The sequence below is a fragment of the Corvus hawaiiensis genome, chromosome Z (genome assembly GCF_020740725.1).
Source record: "Corvus hawaiiensis isolate bCorHaw1 chromosome Z, bCorHaw1.pri.cur, whole genome shotgun sequence".
In the NCBI taxonomy this organism is placed as follows: Eukaryota; Metazoa; Chordata; class Aves; order Passeriformes; family Corvidae; genus Corvus; species Corvus hawaiiensis.
Window position 1 is genome coordinate 49183524 of NC_063255.1, and position 21745 is coordinate 49205268.

General features: G+C 38.7%; 1 protein-coding gene across 1 annotated transcript in view; it reads left to right on the forward strand.

Annotated features, from left to right (window-relative positions):
• The first annotated feature begins 241 nt into the window (after nucleotides 1-241).
• Nucleotides 242-21745, forward strand: part of ZNF608 (zinc finger protein 608) — an 81189-nt gene continuing 59685 nt past the window's right edge. The window contains exons 1-2 of the mRNA XM_048291952.1: nucleotides 242-963; nucleotides 1945-2988. Of these exons, the coding sequence (XP_048147909.1) occupies nucleotides 2104-2988 (885 nt within the window). The 5' untranslated portion in view covers nucleotides 242-963; nucleotides 1945-2103. The remainder of the gene's footprint in view (nucleotides 964-1944; nucleotides 2989-21745) is intronic.

Below are 21745 nucleotides of genomic sequence, written 5' to 3' on the forward strand. Positions count from 1 at the left end.
TAAGACTAGAGGGGGGAGGGAGGGACGGAGGGACGGGGACAGGCACCCCCCTCCCCGAAATCTTACCCTTGGGAAAATTTAGTTCTTTTGAGAGCACACAGTCCTTCCACTCCCACAAAATGTTTTGATAACCGGTTTATCAGATCAGTGATTCCCCCCCTCCCGCTCCTCCTCCTCTTCCTCGCCCCCCCTCTTCCCCCTCCCCCCGCCTCCTCCGCCCGTTTCCCCTCAAGTTACTTCAAGAAATCAGATCTGTCAGGACGGGCGAAAAAAATGCCACTTCCCAACTAACAGGCGGAATCCAGCCCAGATTTTCAGTCCTTTCTTCTTCTTTTTTTCCTTCCTCCCTTTCACTAATTTATCCCGATGTTAGCACATTCTGTCTTGTAACACTCGGGCGCCTGTAGGTTTGTTTCATGGGATCATTACTTACTGATCGGGATGGCTCCCAGGTCCGGGGCTGAAGACGGAGTGTGAAGTTGGGGAAACATTTCTTTTTTCTTTCTTTCTTTTTTTTTTTTTTTCCCTTTTCTTTTTTTTTTTCTTTCTTTTTTTTTTTTTTTTCAATATTACTGTGATGATTATTACCTCTCGGTGCTTATCCAGGAAAAGCAAACAAACAAAAATCTGGTCCTTGATGCTCCACTTCTGAATGTGAAATATTACCTCCCAGCTGGTAAAGTTGTGAGGCGCAGCATTTTTTTTTTCCTTTTTTCTTTTTTTTTTTTTCTTTAAGCAAGGACGAAAAAAACCTAAACAAACAAACAAAAAAAAGGACTTCTGATCCGTGGGCCAAAGTAGGGGGAGATATGTTATTGACCGATTTATACTGGCTGAGATGATACTTGCTTTCTACTTGATCACTTGCTCTTTAAGTAAAATGAGGCACAGAGTTGTTGCTGAGACGAGTGGGAACAGCATTTTGATTTGCTGGTTTAATTAAAAATGATAAAGGATTTAAAGGTAAGAATTATGCATATATATGTATAAATATTTCGGCAGTCGACTGTAAAAGGGAGAGATCCCTTTAAAAATCGTTTTAACTAAGCTTTGTCAAACACACACTCATTTGCGGTCACTGAGGCCACCTTGGTGCAGATCACTTAAAGTGTATGTCTTAATCAGTTTCCTGTACAGTCAGTAATACTATATTTAACAGACCTAACAATTGTGTGACCTAAGAATACATTAGAGCTGCTTTTAAAACTGTTATGTTAAGAATATTTCTTAAAGAAAAGAAAATTTTTATTTTTCCTCACCTTTTTTTTCTTTTTATTTTAACCTATGGACTTTAATATTTTGCAGTTAACATTTCTGTTTGTAGGTTGTTGTTTTTAACAGAAGGTGTATTGTGGCAGGGAAAATGAGGTTTCCCACTTCCCTTAACACTCTCCTCCCCCCAGCCCCCCTAAGAGACTAAGTGGAAGGGGGGTGAAAGATAATATAGAAGAGTCACAAAACTTCAAGGGTTTGGTTTAAAGCCACAAAATCCATGGAATGCAGTGAAGAGTGAATCCGTGTCCTTCCTTTTCTCCTTTTCGTGCCTAGGTGGTGGTCCAAAGGGTTAGATTACAACATGTGCTCCAACAGCTAGGCACCGCTTCTATGACTGTATTTCCTGAGCATTGTGGATTTAAATCATGTAGATAATTTTTTTCTTCTTTTTTCTTCTTTTTTCTTCTTTTTTCTTCTTTTTTCTTCTTTTTTCTTCTTTTTTCTTCTTTTTTCTGGACATGGCTTTTTAAGAGAGATTGTGGATATTGGTATACAATTGGATTAAAGGTGCTTGTTATAAAAACATCACAGGTACTGCCTCTGGTTTAACGAACTTAAGAACGTGGCAATGGTGAATGTTTTCGCTCCCCCCTACTTTGCCCCCTCTTTATTGAGTGACGTTATATCATGGTAACACCCAGACAAATACTTGACTTTCCCTCCTCACAGGACAAGGTGGACGTGGACTGCAGGTTGTGAGCCTAGACACACCTAGGGGAGGAAGACAAGAGTTGAACTTAAGAGAGAGCCCAACGGAGATAAACGAATGTCCCCACATCTCCAAAGGAAAGTTCATCGGATTTTTACTCTAGAGATCTCATCTTCAGGATGTCATTGAACACTTCCACTGCAGGAAAAGGTGTGGATCCAAACGCAGTTGACACTTATGACAGTGGCGATGATTGGGAAATTGGTGTTGGGAATTTAATAATCGATTTGGACGCCGATTTGGAGAAGGACAGACAGAAATTTGAGATGAATAATTCTAATACCACCAGCAGCAGCAACACCAGCTCCAAGGATTGCGGGGGTCTGGCTTCCAGTGGGGCTAATGCTACCTCAGCCTTAGCTGATGGCCTAAAATTTGCTTCTGTTCAGCCCTCTGCTCCCCAGGGGAATTCCTCTCACAAAGAGACTAGCAAATCAAAAGTGAAAAGGAGTAAAACTTCTAAGGATGCTAATAAATCTCTGCCTTCTGCTGCCTTGTATGGGATTCCTGAGATCAGCAGTGCTGGCAAAAGGCAGGAAGTCCAAGGGCGCCCTGGAGAGGCAACTGGCATGAATTCAGCACTGGGTCAAAGCGTGAGCAGTAACCCAAACGGCAATAATAGCAACACCAGCAACACCACCACCATTGCCTCTTGTGGGAAAAACAAAGAGGAGAAACCAGGTAAAGCCCCAGGCAGCAGAGGCTCCAAGCGGGATAAGGATGCAGGAAAATCCAGGAAGGACAAGCAGCATGACCTGCAGCAAGGCCACCCCAACGGCAGTGGGGGTGGCAATAGCCAACTTCCCTCTGGGCACCTCTATGGCTTCGGGGCCAAGGGAGGCAGTGGTGGAAGCAGCAGCCCCTTCCACTGCACCTCCTCTGCTGTGGGGGAGGTGAGCAAAAGTACCCCGGATTCAGGGTTAATGGGGAACTCTATTTTGGTAAAGAAGGAAGAGGAGGAGGAGGAGAGCCACAGGCGAATCAAGAAATTGAAAACAGAAAAGGTAGGACAAAGCTCCTCTCCACCTCTTCTGTGTTTCCCCATGTCTATAATAAGTGTCCTGTGAGTGTCCCATGACCATATGTCTGGCTCCTCTGTTCTCTGCTGTGTATTTGTGACATGTGTATGTTCTTCCTCTTTCCCTTTCAAAAAAAAAAAAACAAAAAAAACCCAAAACAACCCACAGACCTCTTCCTTACACGGACGACACCACGTTTCCAGTGTGCTGCTCTTCCTTGTGGTTTCCTCTCCCTGTCTTCGCCTGGCGAATGTTTCTGTTTTGTCTGTTTGTTTTAATTGCGCTTGCCCAGAAGGAGAAAGGTAGAGAAGACCCTGACTGAGCTGTCCCCAGTTTTAGCAGAGAGCAGCGGTACCAGTGGGATGGCATGTGTTTGCCTATGGGGGTGCATAGCTCAGGCTCCAGGTGCAGCAGGTCTTGTATGTGCTGACTCTCTTCCACAACATCAGCAGGCATCTGTGGCCATTCCTCTCCCAAAGTCTAAAGGAACCCCTCTCCTCTCTCTGACCCACTGCCTGGAGCTGAGATTGTGCTTGGGGGAGGAAACAGGAGCTATCGGCAGAGACCCAGGCTCTGCCGTTGCGCTTCGTGGAGACGCAGGATGCTTGTTGTGCTGGGGGGCTCCCGTGGCACTGTAGCCCAGAGGCCCCAGAAGCTGGTGTAGCGGTTGGGAGGAAGGAGCCAGCAGGCAGGCAGTGCCTCTTGTCTTCCTGGAAGGAGGATGCTGGGAGGAGGGAAATGCACCTTGTGCTGAGAAGCGTGTGTGCGAAACAGCTTTTGAAACAGAGGGGAGCAGTTTGTCTCCTGTCTTGGGGAGTTTTCCTCCTCTCTGAGCCAGGCTGCCTCTTGGATTTGAACTACTTGTTTGTTGAGTGGTTGAAATGTATGAAAGAAATCAGATGGGCGTGTGTGATTTTATTCCTTTCTATTACCTTATGAAGGATGCTTTCTGTATGAATAGATGGCCACTACTCTATTCTTCAGGAAGGGTGGAGTGAGACCTTGTTGTCTTGTCAACTGCTGGTTCAAGGATGTTCTGGTGTTGGTGGGAGTTCTGTTCCTAGGGCAGAAGGCATCTCCTGGGGGACCAGAGGGTGAGTGTTGGCCCAGGATTACAAGTATGATAAAATTCTACAGGTTGTTAAACGAAGACAACCTGCTCTGCCTGAAAAATAAAGGAAACCAACACCCTCCAAATGAACAGTCTCAGGGTGTTAGATTGTGACACTATTGTCAGATGTTGGTCTTAAATTACCTGCTTTTACAACTTCCCCCAGTGAACGTTCAGCGATGGGGCAACTTTTGGGTCGGTGTTAACTGTATGGTCTGCAAGTGTCTGGGAGGGCTGAAGGTCTCATGGAGGGGGGAGTTATATCTTTTTATGACTTGTTACGAGCTTTTTGTATTTCAGTCAAGAAGTTTTTGTAATTCTAAGTTGACTGGAGGATTAGATCTGTGTGTTTGTGACATCAGATATTTGTTAATACTGGAAGACAATTCCAAGGGACTCTGTTAAAGGCAAGGAACAAATTAGATTTCATATTGTATGCATATTATTGCTTTTAAGATAGCATATCTATGGATGAATTTGAATGAGCCTTATGACCTTGTCTAAATGCAGATGAGAAAACCAGATTGCTGTGTAATTCATGTATATATGTTTGCACTTTGATTTATGAAAAGTGCTGTTCGCGGCAGAAGGTGTCTAAAAATCTCATGGTCTCTTTATTAACTTAGTACAGTAGGCATTTACTTCTGTTGCCAATAGTCTTCAAATTGCAGTTCTCTAATCTGTTTTAACTATCTAGATAAATTGCCCTAATCCGGTCTTCACAATGGCTATGGTTAAAGAGTCAGAGCCATTTGATTGGATTCAGTGGCTGCCTGGAATGTGGGAGGTACTGCCCTTTTGCAACCCCCTTAGCCTTTTAATCTCTCAACCAAATGTTCACATTCAACAATTTTGTTTAGCTGGCAATCTGAACATTTCAGTATCTCAAAGGCTGCTGCCATGGCAACAGAGATTAGAGGGTGGTGTGGTTTCTCCCTTTTTTTGTGTTCTTTCAACTCTCTAGTCACACAGGAAATTGTATGAAGAATCCATATACGTATGAGTAATTTTATGTGCAATGTAAATGGGATGGCATGCAAATTCAGAGCAAACGTGTATGGAGGAGTTCAGCGTCAGTGGCACACTCTGTGTGTTATAGATGTCGCTCCAGGAGGAGGTCTGGAGCTTGCATTTCCAGCAACAGCCGCTGCTGTTGGCACACACCGACTTTAATACAGGCTTTGCACATCAGAGTCGTGCAGCCTTAGCCATTGTCTGGCACAATGGTGTGCTTGCTTGCTGTCTTAAGTAATGTCCCTTAGCGTTTTTCTTTGCCAAGAATGTTCCCTTTTAGACGAATAATAATAATGTAGCTTGTTGCTGATAATGGTTGATACTTTAAGTCCAGCCAATGGCAATATTAGTAACACTCGAGTGTTTTGTGTTTGTTGTTCTGTTTTTGGTTTGGTTTGTTGTTTTTTTTTCCCCCAAATGATTAACAGTCCTTGGAAAGAATTCTTTAAAGGTTTCAGATTCCTGAAGCGTTATTGCTTTGACTGTTTATGCACTAGAATATATATGCCATGCTGACACAAAGCACCTTGTATCTGTAGCTAAATACATAATTTTCAGCCTGCATGTTGAAACCAATGTTCAGTTATCTTACTATTGTGCAAGACATGCCTCATGAATTTGGAAGTTTCCTCTTAGAATCAAATGAGTTCATGACTGCTGATTCAAAATCTACATGTTTTTATGTGTGGCGTGGAATATAATACTGCATTTGTTTACTATTTGTGAAAAGCTTGGAGCAGATTCCCAGGAGTTGTAGTCACTGTTTAGCTTTCACAGCATGCTTCAATTCTATTTTTAGTCTAATTATTATGTTTTCTTGCTGCAGAAAGTCATGTAAAACATGATAAATTGGATCTTATGAAGCCTAATTAAATCAATGACTGTGTTCTGCTGGCTCTTTTATGCAGAAACCACAAATATGTTGTAAAAGTCGCCACTCCCCTAATATGTGGATAAAGTCAAAGTATGCTGTAATTCTAAGATGTTTGAGCTATATTCGTGCAGTCCATTTTGTGGCTAAGCCACCAGTGACATGTCTGAATAAGTAGCTTTGACAGGTAGGCTAACCACTCCTAAGATTTTTGGTGTTAAAACCTGTCTCCATTTTCTGTTTCTCATCCATACTGTTTTTAGCACAGTTAGTGATTGTTTGTCAGCATGAAATCTTCATCTGTTTCAGCTAAGTTTTTTGTATTTTTAACAGCTGTTACATTGAAAATTGTTCAGAATAGCTACAAATTTTTCTTTGTGTGCATTGTGAGGAGGTTTTGGAATTCAGTCAGTCATAATTTACTCTGAGAAATGGGAAAACTGTATTTGGTGTGTGAAAATCAGTATGTTTACATGAAATTAATGCAGAAGATACAAAGTTGTAATCAGAAGGGATAAGTTACAGTTCTAAATGTATCAGTCTAGTGATACTTCAGGATTGACTTTTTCTCTTTTTTTAGCTTAGTGCTTCTCATTAAGACTTCATTTCACATTTTTAAGTTGTCTTCAGCAAATTAACATGTTGGCTGGTATTATTTATTCACTTCTTTTGTTGTGTTTTAGTGTTAGGATTGGAGAGTGTTTTGTACGCCATCAGGACTCTCTGGATGAATTTTACCTATTGATGTAAATCATTTAAGTACATGCTTTGATTAGTGATGTTATGGAGATATGCTCTTCATGTACTTTTCTTGCCGGCCTTGTGTGTAGTTTATTCACTGTGAAATAAAAGGGCAGGGAGGTCACTTGCTGTAATTAAAGAACAAAGTCTATTGTTGTTTGACAGCAAACTGTTTTGAAAGCTACATAAGGGATTTAGCTGTTAAAAACATTGATAAGTATGGGTGTCTAACAATAAGCACAACTCAAGGTTCTTAAAGTTCTGTAGTGCTGTCTAGTAGTGTGACGGTGCTTTTCGAGCTGGGTGAAGAGGTGTTGCCCTTTGGCCGAGGAAAGCTTTCTGTGTGAACCTACTGACCTCTGCCAATATGTATGACCAGATCTGCTATTGAATTCCTGTGCAAAGCAAGAGTTAGTGTAGCACAATGGAGGCTGGTCTAGAACATCTATCAAATGAAGTAGGGAAGCTGATAAACGTACTCGGAACTACTGGAAAAATATTTCACCTTGGGCATTGGTAATTTTACAATTTTAATAACTTCATAAATACCCAGTAAAAAGGAAAGGATTGATTGTCCAGATGTCATGAGGTTAACCATGTTCTCCATGTTAAAGGGCTTTCCTGCAAGATTGTTTTAATTATAGCTATATAAAGACTTGTTTTTCCAAAGTAGCATTTTATAGTCCAATAAATGAAATGTATGTTAAAAGTGCTAAGCAAAATCTCCCGTAACCATAGAGGTGTTCAATAACCAGATTCAAGTAACATGGAAAGTACCATCTGTTTCTAGTTTTCAGCATAAGCCCAGGAATTGAATAGCTGAGATTTGCTCGTATTTTTCCTACTCTCTTTCTTTTTTTAATTATTATTATCATTATTTTAAAAAGTTCACCTGGCACTTTATAGAAGCTTTCTGAAATGCAATAATACAGGAGAGACCGTGAAAACACATGTTCGTACACACAGTTAACCAGTTCCACTTTCATTTAAAGAGATTTCCAGAAGCTCAGTCATTGAAGAATTTATAATAGTGAATCACCTCCTGCAGGCAAACACAATAAGGGTCAGTTCTTCAAAGGTCTTGCTATTGAGGTAGAACCTGATTTACTCTTTCCTTATGAAGTAAAAGGAAGGGAAAGCACCCCCCCCCCCCCCCAACAATAACAACTAAAAAATCCCACCCCAACCTCTCAAAGGATAACTTTAGCAAGCTCTTATCAGGCACTTAATTGCATATGATAAAACTATTGACGAAAATTTTCCATGCAGACTTTACTGCTGTTCAGGGAAGTGTTCTAGAATTGTTGATAGGGAGAAAATCACTCTTTTAAAGATAACTTGTTCTAAACTGATAGGCAATGAGATTCTTGGCTGTAGCCTATGAGCCCTGGATAAAACGCCATCCGGCCTTTGTTTGAGGTCTTTTACTAAAGCTAATGACTGGTCTTGTGCCGCCCTGAGATAAATGACATTATCTCTGAGTGGTCTGACAGGAAACAGACATGTTAATGGTGAAGCTGCGGGGAGGATCTGCTGTAGTTCTGACAAAAGAGTAAAGCTTGGACCCCTGGTTGTGATCATTAACACAGAATGCATTCCTTCATAATTGGAAGGCTATTTTATCGACAACAACGTAAATCATAAATCTGAAATGTGCAGGGTTTTTTGTGTGCTAAAACTGGTGCCTTCCCCCTCCCCTCCCCGCCATATAAGAAATGGGTTATCTCCATAGTACTGACATTAGTGGGAGAGCCTGGGGTCTGCTTTCTGTTAACTGGACACATCCTTTGCACGTTGAATGCAGGTTCCCCTTTATGTGCCCTGTGATGTTGGGGAAGATGAAACAGGAAAGCCTTATAAATATGATTGCCTGACAAAAGATTTTGGGAATATGAAAACTATAAGCGACATCGAAATGAAAGCCACCTTTGAATTACCAAGTCTTAGTTACTGAACAACTGGAAAACAATGGTATGGCCGACTGAAGGTAATCCCCTCTTGATTGAACAATACCCTCTGCTTGCAGGCAGGTCCAAGGGTCAGAGCAGACCCTACTAGCTCAGCAGAAGGGGTCCAAAGAGTAGTTTTTAGAAGTTAAGATGTAACACTCTATGGTAATATAAGAACTCTTATAGGCTGTATGTAAATGCTATAGGATTTGTATCTTGTATTAGATTGGTTAGTGACAATTAGAATATTCAGTACAGAAGATGATTTATTGTATTGTAACCAGGACTTCAGACACTCTTACTCTCTCTTACACACTCTTACTACTTCTTCTTCACTCTCATTCCTCTCGCTCTCCCTCTCTCTTTACTTACCCGCTTACTCTCTTGCTCTCCTGGGCCTGCTCCGAGCTGAGTCTGGCAGCTCTAAGCAGTGCCCCTGTACCCACACCCTTTGCAATAAACCGCATGTTCCAAGATCTGATGTCAGAGATCTCTCGTCGCCGTCCGTCCCGACCGTCCAACCCACCCAGGCACCCGCATGTGTTATCCATGTGATTTGCATTTCTAAGAGAATAAAATAACACCTGTGTTTCTTCACATCTTATGCTGTTATTGATACACGTGCTACTGAGCACGTTTTACAAGCATCGTCAGGAGTATCATTGCAGAAGTATTAACATTTCAGCTATCTCTTCACCCTTTCACCTTTACTCCCATTTTGGATAAGGACGTATATATCTTTTGGATTTCAGTCACCCACCTTTTTCAAAGCAAATATATTGCTTCTGCATCAGTTTGGGCAACTTTGTGTTATTTCCACATGGTCTGTATTTCTCAAATGTAGAATTCCCATTTTGAGTGGCATGTTCCAGATTTATTCCAGGGTAGACAGTTGAAATTGCTGAATGTAACCATGTTTCAGTCTCTCCTGTGGTCTGAGCTAAGATACTTTGTACAAATGATCCAACAACCAGGTTACTATTTTTATCATATGATTAACACTTTACCAGCTTTATATTGTACCTATATGACGTTCTACTTCACATGGTGATATATTGCTATGTTCTCTGAATGGCTGGAGAGATTGACTCTTAACTGTGCTTCATTTTTTACAACAGAAATACATCTTCCCCTGAGTCCTCAGATAGGCTCACACCTGTGGATGCAGTGGCTTCAACTGAAGGGCTGGCCATACTTTTTGCTAAAAACTAGCATTTGTTTTAGTGTGTTTACATATCAAGGAATTATTTTTATTTCTTAACAAACAATCACAGAATATATATATATGGATATTTTTTAAAAAATATGGTCTGTACATAACATTTCCTGTTGGGTGAAAGACAGCAAAACGGTCTTCCATGAAAATTTCTGATGATGACATAATTGCAAAAAGTAAATACCTTTCTAAAAATCAGAAAAGTTAATTTTATATATATATTTTTTTTCTATTTCATAAACCTTTTTCTTTTTCTGTTTTTGTACCAGTGTTTCTGCCAGTGCAGCTCTTTTTCAGTGCAGCCTTTCACCAAAGTGAACAATAACACAATCTATCATTTTATAATTTGCTTAAAAATATGTTTGAAATGTGATAATTTTAATAAAGATAATTGCCAGTTGTTATAGGAGGACTTGAGGGGTTTTCCTAAAGGAGATTTTAAATCATGATTGTTTAAAATTATTATTACATTCTTGATTTAATACCACAATTTACTGGAGGAAATGAGTAGCCATTTGGGCAAAGAAGAAGGTCAGACAATGACTTTTGGTTGTGCTGTAGGATTTCAGTAAGCATTCTCTGTTGCACTTTCTCTTTTAACTCTTACAAAATGGTCTTGGCAATTGGAACAAAGCCTTTACATTTGAATGAAAGGTTGTAAAACTATTCAGAGTGACTTGACTGACAAGCAAGTTCTTTGTAATATTTTTTTTCTGTTTTGAAAAAGCAGAGAGAAATATCAAGCTGTGGGAATAGGTAGTTTGCTCTGGCACCCCATCTACATGTACGCTTCCATAATATATACGCATATAAATATAAGACTACTTGATTAAACAATTCAAGTGAGCACGTAGGGCAAGTTGCATGCAATGAAGTAGGATTCATGTCTGTATATATAGGTTTTCCAGCCCTAGGGTCACTATGGTGTTGATTAGATTTTCTGAAATCTTAAGCCAACTCTGCAAGTAAGAAAGGTGCATTTAGTGACAGATTTATAATCTTACTTTTACTGTAAGTTGACAAATACTGCTAAATCTCAAGGTGAAAGGATCAACTTCTCTAGCCTGTAATATCTATTGGGAATTAAATGTGAAGCTCTTTGTTTCACTAATTTTGAAGTGCAATTGTGCTATGTTCAGTTGTATGTCCTTTATGATAAATCTTCATCAACCACCTTCAGAAAAAAATGCCAAACATTTGGTTCCCTTATCTTCTCACAGTTTCTGAGTCTTCCTAGACTAAATCTCACTCTTGTGCACAAACCCAGCTTGGCTGAGGTGTTTGTCTCCAGAGAAACTCCACCAAATAATAATGGATGGAAAATGACCTCATGAGGATGTTTGAAGCATATGCCAATAATGGCATGTGAATGCAGTTTTTGCAGTCAAAAGAGCAAACTAAAATCTATTGATTGTGGTTACTCGGTGTTTTCAAAACACTAGCATTCGAGTTGTTGAATTGTCCTGTCATGTTAGCCAAGAAGCAGATGGCATAACACCACAGAAGTGTATTTTTACTTAAAGAAACTTTAGAGGTTTTGATGTGTTTTCTTTTCCTCTTATTTCCCCGATGGCTTCTTTTTATTGAAGAGTAACATGAGGAGACCTGGTAGCAATTTTATTGCTTTCCCATAACAGTTTGAAATAATAGGTTGGTCTTTGGTTGCCAGTCAAATTTCTACCAGTCAGTTTGATTCTGTTTTTTATCATGTGGCAATGGAATATAAAAAGTGTATGTTTGTAGTTTACCCTCAGAAACTAGCTTTTTTCTCCATGCTTCAATTAGCAACAGAAGACTAAGCTTCAATTGGTCACACTTTCATAAACTCTGAGAGCTTGCTTTCTTCATTCTGATAAAAGAAAGTGCCAAGTTTAGGCTCTGTTTCCCAGGAAATTTTGAGGCACATCTGGCCTCTTTAACTGTGTTCACTAGACAGTTTGATTTTGCACACATTTAGTCATTTGCATTATCCATTGAATTAATTCAGGGGTTTTGTTAAGCCCATCCCCCCTGCAACACAAGTTCATGCTATTCAAATGCCACCTTTACTCATGAATTTCAGTGATGCTGTGCTCAACTGTGGTAGAAAGAGGTCTGTGGGTACCATAGTTCCTTGTTACGTAAGCACAGCTTTCATAATTTTCACCGCTTCCCTCACCCAGTAAGAAGAGTGAAAAGCAAACTGTAATCTCCTTTCTCATAGTGCGCAGGGCCAGACCAAATTATTTTTGGATTTCCTGTCACCTCCTTGGCTGATTTCTGTAGATGGCTTATGTTAAAAGCAACAATAATGTTTGAATTGGAAGGGTTTTGGTCTTTGGGTTTTCATTCTTCATGGAGAACTGTTTATTTGAGTGTGGTTCACCACACTACATGGATAGTACTATCAAATCTGTGCTTTATTATAGGCTTGTAGCAGTGAAGTAATGGCTGTATTTGCATGTTTCAGGGTTTCATGTTCTTGCCAATTCTTTCTTTTTGAAGGAGGGAAATGAAACTAGATCTGTATCTCTTCAACAAAAGGTAATAGTTAGAAGCAAATACAATTAGAAATGGACCACATTACTTCATTGAACTTTGTTTTGCTGGTAGGAGTTTTAAATCTGATTTAGTAAATATTGAGGGATTTGTTTAGTTAGCTTGCACTGACTACAAGGATCTAATATTCCAGGAATATTTATGGGTATAATGAACATATTTGACATTAAGTTTTGATGGTTAATTTTTGCCCTGGGTTTAAGGTTAGGCACTATATGTTGTATTGCACCAGAGTTCTGAAATTTGAAGGAAAAATACTGCTGCATTTTGAGAACAATGAAGGTGGTTGTTCCACACCCAGTTTTACTAAAACCAAAAATTGATGTTCTTGCCCACTTCATCTAATAGTAAGGTGCAATATTATGTAATAGTGTTACTAGTTGCTGTTTAAGGAAATGGTTGTGTACACATATGTGTGCGTATGTATATCAGTACAGATATTCACATATATGCTGGAGGTGTGTGTATATATATGTATACACATACATGGACATACATACACAAGAAAAAAGAGCTGCTACTGTTTTATAAATACAGCAACTGAGTTTTGACTAATAGTTTTATTTACATTTCATGTCCAGATCTTTTAAGTCTTTCCTGTGACGCTGCAATGGATGCCAAGCACTGAAGGAGAAAGCTAGCAGCTGTTTCCATTACAGCATTGGTACATTAGCCTCTGCACTTTATTTTCATTTTATGATCTCCTCCAACCTTTCCTAATTACCCCTTAAAAAGGCTTTTCCCCTTCTGCCTCTGATTTATCTGTCTGCAGGGTTCTGTGTTTTTCTTAGCTTTAAAAATGTAAAAATCTGTGTGGGTTTTTTTTTTTTTTTCCTAAGAGCTTAATGCTTTGACTCTTACCCACACTGAGCAAGGGCTTATCATCCTTTCTCCATTCAAGTAAGTAGTTCCTTGTGTTATGTCTCTGTAAGCCCTTACTTGAGATGAGTCCAGGTTGCAAAACAGGACCCACTGTGACCAATTTGATTATTCTTGTAACAGCTTGAGCCACTGTATGATTTACAGGTTTTTTTGCATGCCACCTGAATAGTGTTTTGTTCATTCTTGCTCTTTCCTTCGCCATCTCTCTGAAAATAATTGTTTCATGGCTGTATGCTCTTATTGCTGAGATATGACTGAAAACTGCATGAAGTACAGTGAAGCACATTCATTTTCATCTAGTACCCGTTTATTGCCTTGAGCACTGTAAATCTGTCAGCTCTTCACGATGCTTTCACCTCTTTCTTCATTTGCTCCAGCTTCTAGTTTGACAATGTTCCCCTGAGGCAGAATTCTAATCTGCTTCCAATTAGTTGCAAAATGTGACTCAAATTTCCACATTATGGCTGCTGTTTTACTTGCACGAACACATCTAGAAACAAATTAATGCTCTTGAATATTTATTTTTGAGCCTTCAGATTTACTCTAGGTGGAAAAGTTGCCAACTACATTCAAACTACGTCCAAGATTTATATTTTTTTCTCAAACTGAAATATTCCTTAAAGGTTTAAAATGCCTCTTAGTGCTTAATTTTCACAAACCGTTTTCAACTGGTTGGTAATTATTGAGGGTACATTGTATTGTGATAAATTAAACAAGTTTGCAATACACATAATTAGCGTTTAAATATGGATGGGATTGCTGTGTCAGTTTAGGATAAGAGGCATTTCTTTTCTGCAGGGCCAGCACAATCTTTTTCGGAACCTTTAAGTAGTTTTTCAGGACGAACATACATACTTGACACCTGTCGGACTGCCACCTATTATCTGCAACTTCAGAAGTTGTCATTTGGCTGAGGGGGAGGGAAAGAGACTCATTTGATCTCTGGTGAGTCTTAATAGGTACAGCTAATTAAAATCTTTTTGTGCGTCCTTTTGTAAGGATCTGCGCTTGTCTATGCATCCATATAGATGAGTGCATGGGTGTACATTTAAAATACGATCTCTAAATTAAGTTTCCAGGGTTTTCCTGTAGCGTTCATTTTCCTATGAGTAGCTGCAGTAGGAATATGTTGTATTCAATGGGGAAGAAGTCAGATTTTCTGTGGAGAGTGTGGAAATCAGGATTAAAACACCGAGGAGAGGACTGGAATCTAATGGGAGTCTGAAGTTCATTCCTTATTCAGGCAAAACTAGCATGAGAGGCTCCATGACAATTCTGCTCTATTGCCCATCCACCTCTAATGCCTTACATCTGTAGTTGCCTATATAGAGAAACACAGAGTATTTAATTCGAATATACCAGTAGCTGAACTTGTAGGTGAAAATCTTTAGAGGAGATTAGCACTCTAAAGCCTGGCAGATTGATGTCAGCAGTTGTAATAGACTTTAAATAGGCTTGCAGAATTTCATTGGAAGTATATTGCTGAAATTGAAATAGCTAAGTACCTGTCATTTCTAAATGATATTTACACCTGTAAATTTATCTTTCCATTTGCAATACTTTACTTATTTAAAGTATTAAGTATTAAAAACATACAGACATGTTTTTAAAAAAAAAATTTAATTGTCTTTACTGTCCTGCGTTGAGGTGGTAGCCTGCTATTCCTGTGTTATATGTAGAAACATGTCCATGAAAGCAAATATACGCATGCTGTGTTCTGGTTTTAATCCCTGAGAACTTATTTTCCAGAAAGAAAAAAACTTAAAAATAGAGATAAAGCAAAATTATCTCAATGTTATTTTATTTTCTCTTGAGTCATGAGTGACTTTTAACTGCAGAGATGAAAAAGCTAACGTTATTTATTTCTCTGAAGGTTTCACTTACTCTAGTAGACTCCTGTGATTCACAATGTCATTCTATAAAGAAACAGTATTTGCAAACATTGTGAAATGCTGCAGCAGCATGGCATTTTTTTTTCTCATACAATATCAAAGTACTTGAGGTTCAGCTTTGTAGCCATGGTGAATCACAGTTCCTGTGATTGTCAGTTGTTGATAAAAAGTACACAGACAATTAAAATTCAAGTGAAATGCATGTATTTGTAGCTTAGAATAACTGACTTAGACATGCAGAGTGAATAACCAGGCCAGTACATGGAAAACCTCCTCCACCATATCCACGCGTATGTGTACACATATATAAACATGCAATCACACATTATTAATTTTTCAGGCAAAAACCACAGTACTTCAGAGAAGCATTAAATGCTTTTGTTGATAGCTTATAGTTTTATAAACTCTAAATGAGCTTATTGCCTTTTAACCAGCACTAAATAATAGAAGAACCTATGAGCCTCCACATTGGACAGCAGCCAAGCAGCCAAAGAAAGAGAGGGTAAGAAAAAAAAAAAAAAAGTGAATGACTTAATTGTAGAGCAAATCATTTGTTTACAGATTAAGAACTATTTGGTAGCTAAATCCTATGGACAAGGTGGTGAAAGAATGAGGCACTAAGGTACAGGAAATAAGCTTTATATTTTGTGCCCAAGTCCTGCTATTTTTGCCGCCTCCTAAAGCAGAGGATGCAGGGAAAAAATGAGTTGTTTAACAGCAAAGACTGCTGAACAAACCTTACATATTAAGTAGGAACAAAAGGGTGGGAGAAGGGAAGTGTTGGTGCACTTACATGCTGACAGGAACCTGACAGCTGGAGCTGCTTCCAGCTAATGGGCACCAGTCTGTGGCAAGATGAGCTGCCCTATTTTGTTTTCCTTCTGAATGGGGTGGGGGAGAAATGCTTCTGTTAATTTGAGCAAACATAATACATTTTCTTGAAACTCTCTCCCCAATATGCCGTTTGGCTTGCTCACTAGAACTGCCTACCCCCCCTTTTTTTCCTTCTCGCTTTTTATCCTCTCTTCTTTTTAAGAGCAAGGTTTTTTTAATAGGCCTTTGTTTCAGTATCGTAATTAATTAGTTGACAGTTTCAAATGGTTAAGAATTGCTTGTGGTTCCTGCTTTATTGTTGTACAACATTTTTTTAAAGACCCACTTACTGGTGGCCTGTAAATTTGAAGATATCATTTTCATGAGTCATTGGTTTAAAGATCAAAGCCAAGAAAGCATTATAGCAGGAATGGAGTAACCTCTGCAGTAAATGTTGTTTAAGTTTCCTCAGTTAAAACTCACTTTTTCAGTAATTCATAATCTTTCAAAATTCTTACCTTCTGACTAGAATTTTCTGTGGCTTCTTCTCTTCATCACTGCTGTGAAAATGAATTTACGAAGTCTGAATAAGGAAATAGGTCCATAGGTCATGGAAAATAAATCATTTTATTTTACAGAACATCCCTGCTGTCAGTATCTTGGTAGGCAAAGCCTTCTGAGAAAATGTGCCATGATTATTTGTGTGGAAATTGGCTTGGATTTGATCAGATTATAAACCATTTGAAGAATGTTTGGCCTGTGTAAAACAACTATTCCATTTTCCATCTTCAGTGGCTGTACTAATTTACATGGGAAAAAGAGTAGACATAGCTGAGTTCGGTAAATTGTGTCTGGTCATCTGTACTAATACAATACATTTCTAGTTTGATCTCCTTAACTTATAATAAAATGGACATTTTTATCCCTTTGGCTAGTGGCAAGTTTGTGTAAAGAAAAATCAAAATATGCATGAAAAAAAGAACTTGTCAGTTGTTCTTATTGAAATCCAGTATAGGAAAGTTTTTAGTGTACATTATATTGACTAATTTTCATAAGGGGACAAGGAAAAAGTTAATGAGCTTCAGGAGTGACCTTTTAAGTGCTTGGCAATGCTGTGCCTTGTTTCTTTACATATTGCTTGATTGAAGTTCACTGATGTGATGTAAAATGTTGTGCTCTTCTTACGTATAAACAAATGTAGAGTGTGTTGCCAGTAGGTTGTGCTATTAAGAATGTATCTCCCTCCAACTAGGAGTCTACTAAGTAGTAACCTCAAGAAAAATATTCTTAATAGCACTTCTTTCTTCAGATTTAGTTTCTTCTGCATTTCCTGATCACAAGAATGAGATATAGTGCATGGAAAAGTGCTCCCAGCTGCATTTGCTAGTCACAGGCCACTTCACCCATTGCATTTAGGCACAGCAGCTGATTGCTTCAAAATGAGCAGCAACATGAGCACTGACATCTCTGCAAGAAGAATGCTGCTGTGAAAGTTACGTAAGAATTGTGTCTTTTATATGCAGTCTAATTATAAACATATTTGTATATGTTCATGCCCCCTTTGTGTTTTCCCTAGGCTCTGAAATGACTGTGTCTGTTGGAACATTAAACCAGGCTGTTATCTGGTATCTGTTTGGTAAAATGAGCATTGACATATTTGACGTGATTGAAAGCAGTGTTCTTAGTGGCGATTAAAGAACTTTACATTATGTGCATGGCATTGTGATTTTGTTCACACTGTACTTTAAAATGTGTATAATGTGACTGGCAAAACTATACCACCTGTTTGTAATAAGAAATTTGCAGCAGGAAATTTTAAGGCAAAATGGTAGTAATTTTTGCATCTACTTAGACATATATAATTTCCTTGTTATTATTGCTTCTAACAGATACACAGTTGGTCTTCAGACTGCAAGTTAAAAATTATAACATTGAAATAAAAAGTGAAGTTTCATAAATTTTCAAAACAAAATTACTCTTTTTTTTATGGGTATGCATATGAAGCTTAACTACCAGTAGACAAATTCACTCCAGAATAAGTATTTCATTTTTGATAAATGTAGTGAAGTAGGACCATATTTTTCTTTATCATTAGTACCTTACCAAATGCTTGATGGACTTAATAGACTTGTTTGTATCCTTGGCAGAGTAAAAACCAATGATTAAGCAATGTTGCCCTGACTGTGGGTCTCAGTAAATTCAAAAGGAAATGTGCATTCTAAATCAATAATTATAAGACAAAGAAATAATTTAATCTCAGGATTTGGGAAAATTTGATTAAAATTTTTTTATTTTTTGTTATTGTTTTTCTTGTACTAGAAGCCAAGGGTCTGGTAAAAGTCTGAGAAAAAGGAAGTTGCTGACATTAGCTCATTAGGATAACAATAGCTCTGGATAATATTTATGGTGTCATAAGAGCTCATCTTTCATATAATTATGTTTATCAACTTTTAATTCTTTCAGGAAGAGCCATGCTCTTTATTTATTTATGTATTTACAATATTACTTTCAGAACTGAATGGGGAATGAGTGGTGTGACTTGCACTAACAAATTTCAGTATTTTGCATGGGACAAGCCTTTGATAAGTTTAAGTATAGAGGTCAGAGCACAATTTTCTCTGTCCTGTTCGGCTTGCCATTGTTGCACAATAAGTCATTGTGTTTGCTTTTGTGAATAAAAATCAGCTCCAAGGATGAGGAGTATGACACTTTCGTGGTTCATTCCTACACTTGTAGTATTTTCAGTGTTTTGACTTGGAGAAGGTCATTTGATCTGGAAGCCTTAAAGCCGGAAGTCAGTATACCAGGTTTGTCAAGTAATTAGGCTAATTTGTTTTAGTTGTTACTGAATTTGTAGAGCATTTGCTGACAGACCAGGCTATGAGCAGTGAGGAACTATTACTTAGAGATCAAGTAAATCTCCTTTTAAATTGTGGCTATATTTAAAATTAAACTTGTAGCCCACTTTAGAGTTGAATTACTGCATTTGTTGGTTTGGGGTTAAAGTTAGGCTGCACTTAGAGGAAACAGCATCTCCAAGACTAAGTCCTCTTACAGCACTACAGAAATTCTTCAATCTGGCTTTTCCACTGTGGAAGTGGGCTATGGTAAATCTTGTTTTCTTCAGCTCTGGACACAAAAGGTCATATTTTTGCTCAGTTCTCCCACAAAAGGAGCTCATGCAAAATAGTGTCTGCACACGTCTTGGCTGTACCCTAGTCTTTGCATCTAGATAAGCAGTGAAGCTGTATCTGTGACATGGGTAGGAATGAAGCAGTGCCAGGACAACACTGTAAGCTGATGACCAGAGTATGCCTCAGCCTGCAGGTATCAGTGGAACAGTTTTGTTAGGTTTCTGAAAAAGAAACTTGAGCTGTAATACCATGTTCTAACAGCATCTCCCCAGAATACTATCAATACATATCACTGAGGACTATTTCTACAAGGTGGGCCATTCTCTAGCCTGCTCCAAAAAGATGTCCAGGTGATCCACAATAGCGTGCTTTTTCTAACCTAGTGTCCAAGTTGACTAGGGTGAAAGGGGAGGGTATACAGACAATGTAAAGGGAAAGGCAGTGATCTTCAGAATAGGTGTGTTTGGGTTGGTGATGAGTACCTAGCTTTGATACCCTCATTTCTATTTACCTCAGCTGTAAAAAGGTATGTGACTGCAGCCTAAATCTGTTGAGTTTATTTGGCCATTTAAACTGATGTTTGGAATCTCCTGAATAAACAGAGCAATTTATTTTAAAAAGTAAGCTTTACATTTTTTCATAAAGGCCATCACGACTCGATGTATCATGCTTTCTCCTTCCCATGAGATGAATGATCATTCAGACTTTTCCTTGAATTTGTGAGATACTAGTTCCTTGCACACTGTAGTGCCTTCTAGTATTTTTCCCATCTTACTCCATATTCAGTGTTAGTAAAAGAGGTGGAATTTAAGAATAGAATTACCTCAAGACTCCCCTGTTCATTTGACAGACTGTGTATGAAGTCAAGTCTCTGGTTCCATGGTGTATTATGTCTGTCTCCCCTGTTGTTTCTGTGAGCTTCCCAGCTGGTTACTGAGGAGAGAAAAGTATTTCCAAATTAATAGGAAAACCTGTTGTGAAACCTCAAAAATGTACAGAAGTCTCGAGGGTAAGCTGTGTATCTGGAGCACTTTGTCAGGGCTTTCCTTTTTTAAAAGCTTTCATTAACCTGAAGGGATAGTGCTTGTAGAAACCTAATTGCTGAAATCCCTGTCTCCGTTTGCTGTCCTGCTTTGGAGCTCTCCATCTCTTTAGCAGCATTTGAAATTCTTATCTGGCTGTCTGGTGGCTAAGTGCTCTGGATATAACTAGGAAGAATATCACAGGTAGCAAGGAGGACAGATTTTTCAGGCATGATGGTCAGAGTTGGAACTGAGTCACTTGATATAAATGAAGCTCACTTATCTAAGATTAAAATTCATGCTTACGTTCTTCAGGGAAATCTCTTGGAGTGAGGTTGGAGCGGGGGGTGGAGATTGAACATCTGTTATCTGGCCATGAGGAGGGTTTTTTTTTGTTTTGTTTTTTTGTTGTTTGTTTGGGGTTTTTTTTTTTTGTTTGGTTTGTGGTTTTTTGTTGGTTTTTTTGTTTGTTTGTTTGGGGTTTTTTGTTTTGGTTTTTTGGGGTTTTTTTTTCAGGTTTTGTTGGTTATTTTTGGTGGGGCTTTTTTTGGGCCATAGTTTTCACACTTACCACCAGACTCTGGAAAACATTTTCTGTAGGTGGCACAAGATAGGAACACCCTTGTCTTTATGTTTAACAGTCTTTTGCTTCTTCATTGGTTTGTCGATTGTCTTGTGTATCCAGTGAATTAGTTTATGACAACTTATGGAAATAGGTAAGCATACAATTCCTAGTGTAAGTGATGCAATTTGACAGATTCTGTGTTTATGTGTAAATCTCTGCTGTTTAGGAGACAGGTGTGACATTCTTTTCCTCTGCATTTAATACACATTAACTAGCTTTCTATAAGATATTCAGTGATGAGGAAATTAAAAATCACCTCTTTGTAAAGGAAGAGGAAGCAAGTGAGTGTATGCCTTTGGCAAGGGAAAGGCAGTCTTTCCAATGACTCTGTTGCCCACTTGAAGCTGTAGCACAAAAGTGACTCTTGGCTATTTTGTCCCTCTGTGGCCTGAGCCAGATACTATTGGTGGTGCTGTGTTTAATGCTGAAATGTATCTCAGTAACCATTATAAATCAACAAATATTTGGAAGTTCCTTCCTGTTAGATGTGTTTTCACAGTGCAGAGAAGGCTATGGCACTAACTGTTGAAGAGTTAGTTTTTTCTTCAGTATGCCGGTGTTTCCATATAGATGCTTATGTGTGTAGTTACTTGGATTTCAAGCTATTTTCATCGCATCAAGAGAAGCCTAAGAAACATAAGAGATGTATACTGGCTGTGTAAGTACTGAGGGCTGAAATCAAAACACTATCTTTCTTTCCTGGTTACAGTTAACCTCTGGTTGAACTCTTGACGGCTCAAACTGGCACCAGCCCCATTTCTTCCAGACCTTCCTCATCCAAATTTGTACATGCAGATATGTGGGAGTTACTAGGATGATGACAGGTGCCATTTACAGGACACTGGAGGTCTAGCTTGATTGACCTGACCTGAGAAATGTGCTTTAAGTAGCCGTAGAGACAAAGGTATTTAATGTGTGAGGCAAACAAGCCTAG